This window comes from Adiantum capillus-veneris, chromosome 18 (genome assembly GCF_014529385.1).
Source record: "Adiantum capillus-veneris isolate H3 chromosome 18, ASM1452938v2, whole genome shotgun sequence".
NCBI classification, from domain to species: domain Eukaryota; kingdom Viridiplantae; phylum Streptophyta; class Polypodiopsida; order Polypodiales; family Pteridaceae; genus Adiantum; species Adiantum capillus-veneris.
In genome coordinates this window covers 32,662,015-32,676,951 of record NC_140948.1, presented here as the reverse complement: position 1 = coordinate 32,676,951, position 14,937 = coordinate 32,662,015, and the positions used below count along the sequence as shown (strand labels likewise).

General features: G+C 40.0%; 1 protein-coding gene across 2 annotated transcripts in view; it reads left to right on the top strand.

The window, feature by feature from the left end:
• The window catches only part of LOC147435453 (Cation efflux family protein), a 108,102-nt gene extending 102,829 nt beyond the window's left edge, over positions 1 to 5,273 (top strand). For both annotated transcript variants that reach the window (XM_086488520.1, XM_086488519.1), the window contains 2 exons: positions 4,380 to 4,466; positions 4,552 to 5,273. In XM_086488520.1, the coding sequence (XP_086344646.1) occupies positions 4,380 to 4,466; positions 4,552 to 4,656 (192 nt within the window). In that variant the 3' untranslated portion in view covers positions 4,657 to 5,273. The remainder of the gene's footprint in view (positions 1 to 4,379; positions 4,467 to 4,551) is intronic.
• The last annotated feature ends 9,664 nt before the right edge of the window (positions 5,274 to 14,937 follow it).

Sequence of the window (14,937 nt, the reverse complement as noted above, 5' to 3'; positions counted from 1 at the left end):
GTCTCATGGGATACGATGTGCTATTGGCCAGTAACGCACATCTTCTCACCAGCTGCGGATTGAGATTAGGAGATACAACGGAGTACCAGCAGAGGCCAATACATTCCCCTTGTGTGACATGGAACCTGAGACAGAGCTGCATTATACATGCCGCTGCCCCGTCTACTACGAGATACGAGGCCGCTTCCATTGCTTGTTCAGAGAGGGTTTTGGACCACTCTCAAGAGTTGTGGGATACGAAGATCAGAGATGCCTGGGTTTGTTCTTGCTTGAGCTGCGCAGACACAGAGATAGCCTGATGAATGGCGAGGCTAGCCAGTCTGAAAGACGGATCACAGACTTCTTCAGAGCAGACACGGGACAACCGCAAGAGCCACTCCCTCAGCAGAGCTCCCCCTCGTCTCACACCAGAGGCACACTAATCGACCGAGCGATTGAACCGGGGAAATCTAGGCGCCCACGACTGCGGAGGACTACACAGCATCGACGGAGGCTACGTCAGAAGATTCGGAGCACGTTGGCCAGGCATGCACGACGCCCGGTCAGACTACTAACCATGGAGGAAATTGATGAGATTCGCCAACGACCGATGCTAGATCTCTTGTGACTCAGCCCATTTTTGCTTAGTTTTTTTGTTTAGTTCACATCGACCAATCTAGGATCCCATAGTATATATCTTTGTTTTGTACTGTTGTTATTTTGTTACTCTGACTTTGTATCAGATCCACCACCTGTAACTTTCTGGTCTCATAGGTCACTATGGCCTTTTGAAGACGTTAATATAACATTTCATTTCTCTCTCTCTCTCTCTCTCTCTCTCTCTCTCTCTCTCTCTCTCTCTCTCTCTCTCTCTGTGTGTGTGTGTGTGTGTGTGTGTGTGTGTGTGTGTGTGTGTGTGTGTGTGTGTGTGTGTGTGTGCGCGCGCGCGCGCGCCAAACTTGACACTTCTAAAGTGGAATATACAAAAATGGGCGTGTTTGATTTATCGCGTAGGTTGACTTCAGCCGCTGATCTCTCTCTCTCTCTCTCTCTCTCTCTCTTTGTACTTTCAGTTCTTTGTACTTTTTGTACTCAGACACTATCAGATTCACCAATTGTAACTTTTGGTATCATAGGTCACTTTGGCCTCTTGAAGACGTTAATATAACATTTCATTTCTCTCTCTCCTACGACGTTAAAATTCTCTTCTTCTCTGGTGGGTGTGTGATAATAAGAAGAGGAAAATGGTCTAACCTTTCTATCACCCAAGTGTGGTAGATTGGTTATGCCATTTCCCTCTTGAATAACAAGTCTTGAGTTCAACTCTCCTCGTCAAATAGATCTTTAAGGTCTCTTGGGATAGTTTCCTACGATGTTAAAATTCTCTTCTTCTCGGGTGTGTGTGTGTGAGATAATAAGAAGAGGAAAATGGTGTAACCTTTCTATCACCCAACTGTGGTAGATTGGTTATGCCATTTCCCTCTTGAATAACAGGTCTTGAGTTCAACTCTCCTCGTCAGAGAGGTAGGGCTTAGGACTGGTTTTTCAGTTAGGTGTGGTTAGCAAGGTGCTGGGTATGGTTTGGGAAGGTCTTTATGGCCTCATTTCAACTCTTTGCCCCGACATCCTGCATACTTTTTGCAGATTGCAGTTTCCATAGCTCTTAGATTGCTGCCAGAGATGGTGGAAGGCTTCCCTCTCCTTTGGTTTTCGTGGATCTCTGATGCAGGGCTATATTGTGGCGGAGCTGCAATTTTTTGGTTGGATTGCGCCTTTTGGCTTGGAGATTTGGAGTCTGCTTTTGGAGATCCTCATGTGGAGTTTTCTTCTGCCTGTGAGTGCCAACACCGGGTGGCTCATTTCTAACGCAGCTCTCTTCTACAATCTTCCCCTTACTCCCTTGTCTCCAGCTCTTGATGTATCTCCCTCGTTGGTGGTTTTTCACCTTTGGCTTTGTAATCGTGTGATATCTTAGGTTTTTTCACTACCGACCTGGTTATGTGTGATGCCTATGTGGGCTCTTTGTAATTTTGCAAGCAATTTCAATGGTTCAAGCCCCTCTCTCTGAGAGAGAGAGAGAGAGAGAGAGAGAGAGAGAGAGAGAGAGAGAGAGAGAGAGAGAGAGAGAGAGAGAGAGAGAGAGAGAGACGAAACGAAATGAAACGAAATGTTATATTAACGTTTTCAAAAGGCCAAAATGACCTATGAGACCAATCTGTTACAAAATAGTGAATCTGATACCATGTCTGGGTACAAAAGAACTAGAAAAAAAATGCTACTACTACTAGAATCCATCCTCATCTGCACTTTGGATGTCAAGAGAGTATGGCTTGGATCCTCTACTGTAGTCTCCGTCGATGGTGTGTAGCCCCTCTCCTCAATCGTGGTCGTTTGGATCTTAGTAGCTCCAGTGCTCGGTCGATGAGAGTGCTTGTAGTGGTCGAATGAGTGTGGGCCGAGCTCTGCAGTGATGGTTGCTCCTCTGGCTGTTCCATATCTAGTGAAAAGAAATCTGTAATCTGTCTTTGTAATTTTGCAAGTAATTTCAAGGTTATACCCCCCCCTCTGTGAAATGAAATGTTACATTAACGTCTTCAAAAGGCCAAAATGACCTATGAGACCAATCTGTTACAAAATGGTGAATCTAATACCATGTCTGGGTACAAAAGAACTAGATACTACTACTAGAATCCATCCTCATCTGCACTTTGCATATCGAGAGAGTATGGCTCGAGTCCTCTTGTGTAGTCTCCGTTGATGTTGTGTAGTCCCTCTCTTCAATCGTGGCCGTCTAGATCTCCGTAGCATCAATGCTTGGTCGATGAGGGTGCCGGTAGTGGCCGAATGAGCGTGGCCCGAGCTTTGCAATGATGACTGCTCCTCTGGCTGTCCCATATCTAGTGAAAAGAAATCTATAATCCGTCTTTGGGACTGTCTCTCTCTATCTCTTTCCAGTAAAGTGTCTCTATATCTGTATAACTCAAGTAGATATAGCCCAAGACATCTTTGATCCTCATAACTCATGACCCTAGAGAAAGGACCGAAACCCTCTTTAAATCAGCAATGGAAACGGCCCCGTATCTCATAGTACACTGTGCAGTGACATGTAATGTAGCTCTGTCTCTGACTCAAACTGGCATAAGCGGCATATCCAGTTGTCTGTTTGTATCCCTCTAAAATCTACCAGTCTCAATCTCGAGCTCATGTGAGGATGTGCGTATCTGACCAATGGCACACCGCAAACCATGAGACATATGTGTGTCCATGTAGCTGGGCCGGATCACAAACTCATCTCCTGTGAGGTGGAGAAGATGCTCTCTATAGAAAGCCATCTTTGTGACCAACTCCTGTGGCGCCTCTATCCATGCCCTCTTGGTATCCAGCAGGATCAGGTCCCGACGAATGAGTCTAGTAATCTCCACCAGTGTCGAGGGTGCCTGAAAAGAGTACTGGAAAGGCCATAGTGAAACCATGCGTCTGAAACCATTATGTCATCTGTGCATACCAGCATGAAGTGTCCCCCTGAAGAGCTAACTGTCTTGGAAGACTCAAGGGCCAGTCTAGCATATCTGTCTCTAGTAGTATCCCACAAGCTGTGCACAAAGGAGACTGATCTAGTAAGCGCTTCAATCTCCATAGGAGGGGCAGCTAGCTCTGCTCGAATGATAGCGTGGGGTACGGAGGCCTTGGCTTTGATCAGTCGAGAGATCATAGATACCAAGGGCCTCTCCATACATCTCCAACGATGCTGATCGCTTGATCCACTGTGGTGTGGTGTTAAACACCATAACCTTGGTTTTACCAAGGTTTACAGACAATCCACTATCCTCTGCAAATTTGTGTAATGCATCCAACTGTCGTTGCATACCCTCTGGTGATTCAGAGATCAACACAATATCATCAGCATATAACAACAATGGGATCCACGTCCGTGCCAGCTGGGCACCTCTATCACCCTCTATGTCAATGTAATCAGACACCTCATCAACATACATACCAAATAGAGTAGGAGACAATGGGCAACCCTGTTTCACCGTAATGGTGGAGTGAACTAAATCAGATATCCCCTCCGGAGTGCGTACATGTCCCATCACTGATCTGTATAGAGCCATAATCCCCCAAATCAACACTATGGGCACCCCCATCTCCTGCAGTTTGTGTGTGTGTGTGTGTGAGAGAGAGAGAGAGAGAGAGAGAGAGAGAGAGAGAGAGAGAGAGAGAGAGAGAGAGAGAGAGAGAGAGAGAGAGAGAGAGAGAGAGAGAGAGAGAGAGAGAGAGAGAGAGAGAGAGAGAGAGAGAGAGAGTTTTGCCATGGAAAAAGAATATTATTCGTCTACAGTAGTGTTGCATTGCTTCATATCTATGAGATAAGGGGTAAGAACAATAATATTTTTGGTCAGGTGAAAGCCCTTGAAGATGTTTTGGATTCTCAGGCCCGATTTTGGGAGATGGTTCCTGGTTTTGTTGTGGGAACGCTTTCATTGCAGGTAACATTTCTATGAAGGAAAATACTTTAACTGGTACAACAATGATTTTGTAAAGTTGTTGAGGACTAGTCCTGGCACTATGCAGGTGAAGGCAGGCACGAACGAGCAAAAATTGCTGAAACACGTTCACAGTGTGTACAATGATATTGGAATCAAAGATCTGACTGTCCAGATTGATATAGCGCCATGATGTATAGATGCAAGCATATCGACGCTACCAATGGCATGAGCAGTCCCTTTTGAATAAAAGGGATTATTTTCAAAATCAGGGAACCCTTCTTTCAGGTTGATGTAACTAACCATCTATTAAAAGTCTTTCAAAGCATCCAAAGTGCAAAAGTGAAGGGTAATAGCATAGGAAAGGAAGAGACTCACGACAATGGGAAGGCAAAAGACTTCGTGCTCTCTATATAAAGATGATAGAGCAACCTCAGGAGTTTCTTGATGAAATGGTTAAAGTTTAGAATACACATTCATTTTTTATATTTATGTTGTGTTCGGGAGAAGGTATTTGGAAGGATGCTTGTCTAGGATGGGGGATATACATTAGGAGTGCGGGATGCGTTGGGAACAGCAATATAGGCTTGCTCTCCTCGCGTGTGAGGTTCCCTGATTGGTATAGCTATTGGAAAACATGCCATATGGGACATAGGTATCTGCCACCATGTGAAAATATCCATGTGCCCGGGCCCACCCGAGTTTTGAGGATGAATCGATTGTTTTTCTGCTCACGTAATTGCGAGATGGTTTGAAATCTTGCATGGGCTTATCATAAATGGTTTTTGCACTAAAAGCTTGAAAATTTAACCGGTCTCCTTCAAGGCAAGCTTGGAATCTAGTCAGGATTTTGCAGTGCTAGCCAGATAAAAATACATTGAACACTAGGACCCTCCACCTTGAAGAGCTTATGCAAATTGACGTATCTGATGAAATGCACGTATAACGACCATTTTCATGTGAGGAGTATGCTATCCTCGTTTGGAGTTCTTGTCAATCTCTTCATGACCACTTCTCCATCTGTGAAATTGGCACCCATGTTGATAGGATCTACTTTTGTTGTTTGTGTAAAGACAAATCAAAACCCTATTTTGATGGATTGATGAAGCTATACTACATTAGTACAGAAATCAGGAAGCTCTCTATTTCTTACCAAAATAATGAAACAAAGTGACAAAAAGTAGTGCTTGCTTTGCGTGTGCTACCACATTTGAATTTAATCCTCAAGTATTTACATTATGCATGTGTTGGAAGTGTTTGGATATGCCAAAAAAGAAGAGAATATGATGATCATGGCATGGCTTTTTATAGCATCCTATTGATGCTTAATAATCAGCTGCAGTGATAAGAAAAGAATGGCAATCACTTACAAAAGGCAGGCCTCTGAAGGGGTTGATTTCTTTGGTTTTATCTCCTCTTCTCTTTGCATGCTTGTTTCAAATTATCTTCAATTTTTTTAAGGCTCTTATTTGTGCCAGAGATGCGGTTTTTTCCCCTTCTATGCCTTTCTCCTTGGTTAAGGATGGAGAACTCCTGTTGCAATCACTATGGAGGCAAGAAAAATTTCTTATAAGAGGCAGCATGATGATCATTGATGTTTTGTCCACTACCCCTTGCCAACATCATGCTTCAAATCTCTAGTCTTATTTTCCTTTGTGAATCTATCACTATTTGCATTGGTTTTTTTTTCATTTGAGAAGTAGGTGCATATTGGCGCTCTCTCTCTCTCTCTCTCTCTCTCTCTCTCACATGCAACAAGTCTTGAGTTCAACAGTCATCGTCGGTTAGATCTTTAAGGTATGTGTGGGTGTGCTAATAAAAAGAGGAAAATGGTGTAACCTTTCTATCACCCACTACCTGTCGGAAGTAGGGGTGAAGGAAGGAGAAGCTCAAGGGAACACATGTAGTATTACTTAGTGTGCAAGTACAAAGATGAGATACACGGCCGTGCATTGTGCATCTTTATATGCATGTTTGTTTTTGTGTGTGTGTGTGTGTGTGTGTGTGTCGCTATATGGCTAGTTTTAACTTCCATAGAGAAGAAAACTATGGATGTAAACATCTAGGAGTATTCTCAATATTACAAGTTCACTCTTACTACATATGTGCTTTGAAATTATTAAGTTGTCTAACAATATTTTTTTTCTCTGTATGGTAGCATGTGAATTTGAGGTGTACTAATAGGGGAGAGTGATTAATTTTCCCATGGATTTTTTTTGGATTCGATCCATTGAGTTATTGTTCTCCACAATCCAAATGGTTTATGTGGTTGGTGGGAAAACTCACTTCAGCCATTTGATTCCAAGTGACCTAAACCAATCTTTTCCTAGGGTAAGGGGGCCAAGTGATTGACACCATAGCTAAAGCTTGATGGTTTTGCCTTCAGCTTTTTCATCACATCTCCTCTCATTCAAAAAACAATTCAGCTTTGTGTTTGTAACACAGCGTACAAAGCAATTTAAGGTAAAACAAAATTGACACACACTAGGGGGGCCTAAAAAAACAAAATCAAGCTAAGCACCTTCAAATCAGATACGACTATGCCTACCACTAAGTTGAGTTGGTGCTCGTAAGATCGGTGCTCGAATGATGTACTATGGGGTGTACACTTCAACGACATGACCTTTCAATTTCTTGCAAGGAGAAGCTTTGATTATCAAGAGGAGAGGAGCAAGTGTTCATCGATTGACTCTCTCTCTCTCTCTCTCTCTCTCTCTCTCTCTCTCTCTCATGTATACCCTTCAACAATAGGATGTTACTGACAACAAAAGAGGTCACTTATGAGATGGCATGAAGTATGGTCGAAAGCCAAGCTTGGCCACATCATTTTGGTTGGAGATTGTCTCGTATTTTCTAAATTGGTGTACCACTAAAGCATTTTAGTCTATCACTCTATAAGGCTTTGCTTGGCAAGAATATATATGTTAGGCTATGAAAAGTATGTTGTTACAATCTACAGAGCAATGCTAAACATTATAGTTTACAAGGGATATATCTTGTTGGTTACAATCTAAGAGCAGAGGTTCTTAGTTGTATCATCCACAAACAAAGTGCATCTTGATTAGTTGAGATAATTTTTTCATGGAAGTAGCCCTTTGGTTCCTTGGCTTTGGTGCCTAGCAAAACCACAAAAAATTTGGATGCTAAGGCTATGAAAAGTATGTTGTTACAATCTACAGAGCAATGCTAAACATTATAGTTTACAAGGGATATATCTTGTTGGTTATAATCTAAGAGCAAAGGTTCTTAGTTGTATCATCCACAAACAAAGTGCATCTTGATTAGTTGAGATAATTTTTTCATGGAAGTGGCCCTTTTGCCTTTGTTGCCATGTTCCATGGAGACGGATGTGTGCTCACAAAATGTAGATGATAGTATGTTGGCTATCTTTAATGGTGAGAGTATGAATGCAAGTCCGAATGAGGCACTTGAACATCCTCTTTAGGTTTTAAATGAAATTACGAATCATCCATCTCATGATGCACATATACAAGATGTCATTGATGAGTAAAGGGTTGAAAATGAGCATTTAGGTTCTTAGCATGCCGCTTGCGCATCACGATTTTATGCTTTGGCTATATATAGTGCATACGATATGGAAGAACCTTCATCATTTGATGAAGCACAAAATTCCTAAAACTAATTGGTGCAATGGAATATGTAGATATTGTGAAAATGGCACATAATCTTTTTGTGACATACCTATTGGCAAAGAAATTATTGATACTTAGTAGGTTTTGAAGTTGACACATAAGCATGATGGTAGTGTTGATCACTATAAGGATATATGTGTGGTAAAAGGGTATGTCCAAGAGAAGGGAATTGATTTTGTTGAGATTTTTCCTCCCACATGTTGTATGACTACCATTCATAGCATTTGCATTGGCATCTTGTAAGTTTTGGGATGTACATCGGCTGGACAAAAAGGCTTCATTATTGAATGACAATTTTCATGACGGGGTGTATGTAACACAACCTCATCGTTTTGTTCAAAAATGGGATGGAAAACAAGTCGTGGTCAAGGACACGAATGATGTATTTCTAATCGTTGTGCCCTATGTTAACAACATATTGCTCACTAGACCAAATGAGGGACGCATTACTGGTCTTAAGGCTAACTTGAATTCCTTTTGAATTGTACAACTTGGCTTTTGCATCATTATTTGTACATACATTGTGTGTGAGTTCAGTTAATGATTGATTGATCTAGAAGAGGATTAGGAATTTCTTATCTATGGCTTCTCTCTATTTCAATTAGCTTCTAGCACTCCAACGAGACCTCTTGCCAATCATCTCTTGAACTCTCAAAACTTGTGTGTGATGCCTCCAAGAAATGTTACCCAAGTTGTCTCTGCGGATTGACATTATGTTGGCACATTGTAATTTTCGACTATGCAATGCGACACCCTAATATTGACAATGTTTTTGGGGACAATGACCTAAGCTTAACGAGTCTTGGATGTAGTGGCAAGAATCTAAACATCACTTACTATCTGGTCAGTGTGACGGATTTGAGTGTGTGTAACTCAATTTAAATTGATTTATTATGTGTACTAGATTTAAGTTGTTACCCCAAAACCCGTGGATCCGTTGTAATTTTTCACTTGTTGTTTAGTAACAAAGAACTAATTTTCTGACAGTTACTTCCAACAATTCACTAACTTTCCCTTACCACATTGACTACTTTTGACTAATCATCCACTTGTTTCACTAGACCAAGCTAACAATTTGCTAGGTGAAATCACTAACACTAATATGCTACACATGTCTAGTCTTCCCATTAGAGGTTATAACATCACTCTAATAAAGTCAATTAGTGCTAATTGATGACTAAATCTTTTGATTGGAGTGTTTTTTTTAAGAAAGTTATCCAATTTTAAAGCTATCATGTAGAAGCACATTTGTGTGTGCATTAGCATCCACTTATGGAGCAAGGTACAAGTTCTAACAATTCACTAACTTTCCCTTACCACATTGACTACTTTTGACTAATCAGCCACTTATTTCACTAGACCAAGCTAACAATTTGCTAGGTGAAATCACTAACACTAATATGCTACACATGTCTTGTCTTCCCATTAGAGGTTATAACATCACTCTAATAAAGTCAATTAGTGCTAATTGATGACTAAATCTTTTGATTGGAGTTTTTTTAAAAAGAAAATTATCCAATTTTAAAGCTATCATGGAGAAGCACGTTTGTGTGTGCATTAGCATCCACTTATGGAGCAAGGTTGTTCTTGAAATCTTATTAAGAGGTGAGCGATCTCGCTTATCCACATTGATTTTATGGTTGTTAATTCTACTCTCAAAATGCCATCAGAATATAGTGCGTACTTATGGATAAAAACACATTATTGATGATTGATAATGTGCCAATTTTGCAACAAATTTTATGTGCAAACATTATGATTTTGGATTGATTGGGTGTGCTATTGTGAAACAAGTGAATTTGCATCCTGTTTTATGTATGTGTGTTCATGCGTGACGGGTCAATGATGCCGTGTTTTAGAAGTTTGTTTGGGGATGGTATTGCAATTAAACTTTCAATGTTGAGAGGGCTTGTGCATTGTGTGTTGCATTGCCTAATTGGATGGAAGTTGGAATCAAACTTGATTTGAGAATCAATTTGTTTGGTGAGTCAATGATGCCATGTTTCAGAAGTTTCTTTGGATCATAGGATTGCAATGAATGTTTTGAGTTTTGTATTGCTATCGAGAGGGCATGTGCATTAGGTGTTGCATCGCCTAATTGGATGGAAGTTGGAATCAACTTTGAATTGAGTATTAATTTTATTGAGAATCAAAATTTATATATATGCATGTATTCCAAAAAAACTATGTGCCAAATATTGACATAACATTACTAAATACTTGAATGTCATTATGCATGAACCCTTTCACAAATTTGTTTACTAGTTTACCTAATTTTTGGTTCCATTGAATGATGTGTGTGCACTTAGGAATGTGGTGAGGCCAAAGTGGATTTGTGCTTTGCAATCATGCTTAGAAATTGCCAAAATTTGGGACCAATTATGAGTGCAACAAGGCATTAGAGCCTTTTTGGGTGTCCTTGAATGATGTGTGTGCACTTATGATTATTTACAAAATCGCTTCATGTTGAGGCAAGAGTGGATTTATGCTTTTCAATCATGCTCAAACATTGCCAAAATTTGGAACCAATAGAGCTTTTTTGGGTGCCCTTGAATGATTGAATCCAGATGCTACGGTGTTTTTAGTCAACTAACATGATCAACTGACATGATTTTCTTTCTCTTTGCAAGGTTGAGAAGGTGAGGAATCTATGTAGATTTCCTCAAATGGAGAATGAAAAACAAGCGAATGGGAATCAATTGAATATGCATGATTGAAGCTTAAATGTTACTTTAAACGTCTAGTAGGAGGCTTCACTTATTTTTTTTTGAAAGAGGGTTGATTTCTATATGATTTGCAATTAACAACAAACTATAATGTGGGAGATCCGAGACCCTCATGCGCGATCAATTTTTGTAAGGAATGCAATGATTTGGTGGGATAAGCATTTGTGTTTAGACAATGGCTTTCACACAAATTTTTTGTCTTTGTATCCTATTAACCAAAACATTGTGCACATTATGGTTGATCCTTAGCTTGTGAATGAAGCCATCACGTTTGGAATTTGTTCAAATCTATGGGTGTAACTAATCCTTTACATGTTGAATTTTTCATTTTTGCCTCTCATTTTGCAAAATCTAAAAATGTCTTTTGACTCTTACCACAACCACAAACCCATGCAAAAATGTTCCTAAAATTTTTCTCATTTTCCTTGTACCTCGTCAAAATAACCATCACATTAGGATTGGGCCATACATTGTGCTAGTGTCCACTATGTCAGACCCCAAACTTTAAGAGCAAAAAGGAATATATCTTTGAAGGGTATCATGGGGAGTATTTTGGTATCAACACACATTGGGTGCACCAATGTGTTGCCAATGCTTGCCGCACGCCAATCATCGCCAATGCTACAAAAGAAAATTATGAAGGTCATCGAGCACATCTTCCAAAGAACCATGAACTACAATAGGGTTTCTTGGGAGGGAGCTGGTAAGGATGCTTGCTCAAGAATGGTTACAACAAAAGGAAATGTATGAAGGGGAAGAAAAAACCTTGAACTACAATAGGGTTTCTTGGGAGGGAGCCGGTAAGGATGCTTGCTCAAGAATGGTTACAACAAAAGGAAATGTATGAAGGGTGTCTTCCACCCAAAATGAAGAGATTCTCACTATGGTATGAGTTTCTCTTTTGGACAAGATTAAGAATGAACCAAATGTTGGATCAGATGCACATATTCAAAAGTGTGGGCAACTTATTGTGGAACCATCTCACTAGAAAGAAGGATTCTTGGCACTAGGTTTGGTTTGAGGGTATTGGCCATATAGAGTGGTACTGACGGCAAACAACGGACGACGGGTAAATAAAGTTGTCGAAAGTCCCTTGAATTTTGATAGCAATACTAGAATGCAAGGTGAAAGAGATCATATGATCCGTGTGAATACCTATAGGTGTAGTGTGCTCACTCAAGACGACATTCACAAAGGAAGAGCAACTCAATGGTCCGAAGTCACACAATTGGCATAAGATATGGTAGGTATGCTTCAAATTAACTTTGTTATATCATAGTAATGTGCACATACACTCACGGTAATACCATACTAATTTGTACTTACACTCATATATGCTTCAATTTAACTTGTAATACCATAGTAATGTGCCTGTACACTCACGATAAGACACTGAACTTGTTTTGTTGTTTATTTTTCCCATGGCTATTGAGAGTTCTTTATCCTCTAGTTTACAAACTTGTTACATTCGTTCATTAGATTTTTCAAAAAGAAATTGAGAAGCAGACGCTATATGGAGGTGGCTTTCATGTTTGAAACACACTTCCTACCACCATGCTTAGCATTGCAATGCATCTCCTTGTGATAGTTGATGACAACAAAACTACAATGCAAGGCGAAAGAGATCATATGATCCGTGTGAATAACCATAGGTGTAATGTGGAACTCAAGATGAGATTCACAAAGGAAGAGAAACTCAATGGTCCGAAGTCACACAATTGGCATATGATATGCTACGTATGCTTCAAATTAACTTTGTAATACCATAGTAATGTGCACATACACTCATGGTATTACCATACTAATTTGTGCACATACATGGTAATGTGCACATACACTCAGGGTAATATTATACTAATTTGTGCGTACACTTAGATATGCTTCAAATTAACTTGTAATACCATAGTAATGTGCATGTACACTCACAATAAGACACTGAACTTGTTTTATTGTTTATTTTGCCCATGGCTATTGAGAGTTCTTTATCCTCTAGTTTACAAACTTAATGCATTGGTTCATTAGATTTTTTTCAAAAAGAAATTGAGAAGCATACGATACATGGAGGTGGTTTTCATGATTGAAAAACACTTCCCTACCACCATGCTTAGCACTTCAATGCATCTCCTTGTGTATATAGTTGATGAGGTGAAAATAGCAAGCACTGTGCATTCTAGATGGATATTATTCCTAGAGCACTTCATGAAAATTCTAAAGGAATACGTGCATCAAAGGGCGTGCTCAAAGAAAAGCATGCCAACAGTTTCACCGATTTAAAAGTCACTAGTGTACATTGGAGAGTGGATCTCTGGGATTGATCGCTTAGAACATGCTTTGGTGGAGAATTAATATGATGAGAGCATGATTGGAATTGTAATGGTGGATCCTAGCATGGAAAAGAAAACGAGGATGGACCTAGAGGTTGCATGCTTCACAACTCAACGATGCAAAAGTGGCTTGCTTGATACAATGATGCAAAGAAAGAGTGACACGTTGTACGACATGCCTTTAGAAAGGAAAAACGTAATCAAAGAATGGTCACACAATCATGTGGGAAGAACGTGTAGGGTTTGTGGAAGAGTGAGGAGAATTTGAATCCAAACACTTCAACAAAAAGGTGCCAAGTTGGGTTTTAATGAATATGTAAACATGCTGGTGGCATATTTCATAGTATAAATCTTTACATTTTGTAGCCATATCTCTCTCTTGAGAATGCTCTCATAAACATGCAATGTAGAAAAGTAATATCAATGGTGGGATAGCCATGCAAATTAGGAAAGTGAGTTAGAACTAACTCTGGTACATGGGAGGACATGAATCTTCTCATGCCAAAGAAGTGATAATTAAATTTTTTAATAAAAGAACATTTTTGTAAAAAAAAATCATGCAAAGGAAGGAAAATGACATTTTGGATAATTTTACTAGATTTCATGTGTAGAGTCAAACTTTGCACCATTTCGAAGATATCTAAGTTTTTCTGTTTTGTAGTTTTTTTGAGCTACGTCAAAAAGAGGAGAGAGCTCCTACATATGAGGTCCATTGTACACTTTCTTGGATTCAATCAAAGGATACCATAGTTTGTGTCATTTCAATATTCTTCTCTACAATTAATCTTCTCTACTTGGTCTATCGTCTCTTGCGCTTTTACTAGTGTGTGTGTGTGTGTGTGTGTAAAACCACTTGAGTTTGTGTATGCACACACACACACACACACACACACACACACACACACACACACACACACACACACACACACACACACACACACACACACAGAAGAAGAAGAAGAAGAAGAAGAACAATATAATTTTAACGTCGTAGGAAACTATCCCAAGAGACCTTCAAGATCTATCCGATGAGGAGAGTTGAACTCAAGACCTGTTATTCAAGAGGGAAATGGCATAACCAATCTACCATACTTGGGTGATAGAAAGGTTATACCAATTTCCTCTTCTTATTAGCGCACGCGCACACACACACACACACACACACACACACACACACACACACACACACACACACACACACACACACACACACGAGAAGAAGAGAATTTTAACGTCGTAGGAAACTATCCCAAGAGACCTTAAAGATCTAACTGACGAGGAGAGTTGAACTCAAGAGTTGTTATTCAAGAGGGAAATGGCATAATCAATCTACCAGACTTGGGTGATAGAAAGGTTTTACCAATTTTCTCTTCTTATTAGCACGCATGCCCACACACACACACACACACACACACACACACACACACACACAAAAGAAGAAGAGAATTTTAACGTCGTAGGAAACTATCCCAAGAGACCTTAAAGATCCATCCGACGAGGAGAGTTGAACTCAAGACCTGTTATTCAAGAGGGAAATGGCATAACCAATCTACCACACTTGGGTGATAGAAAGGTCATACCAATTTTCTCTTTTTATTAGCATGCGTGCATGCGTACACACACATCACACCCAAGAAGAAGAGAATTTTAATGTTGTAGAAAACTATCCCAAGAGACCTTAAAGATCTATCCGACGAAGAGAGTTGAACTCAAGACCTGCTATTCAAGAGGGAAATGGCATAACCAATCTACCACATTTGGGTGATAGAAA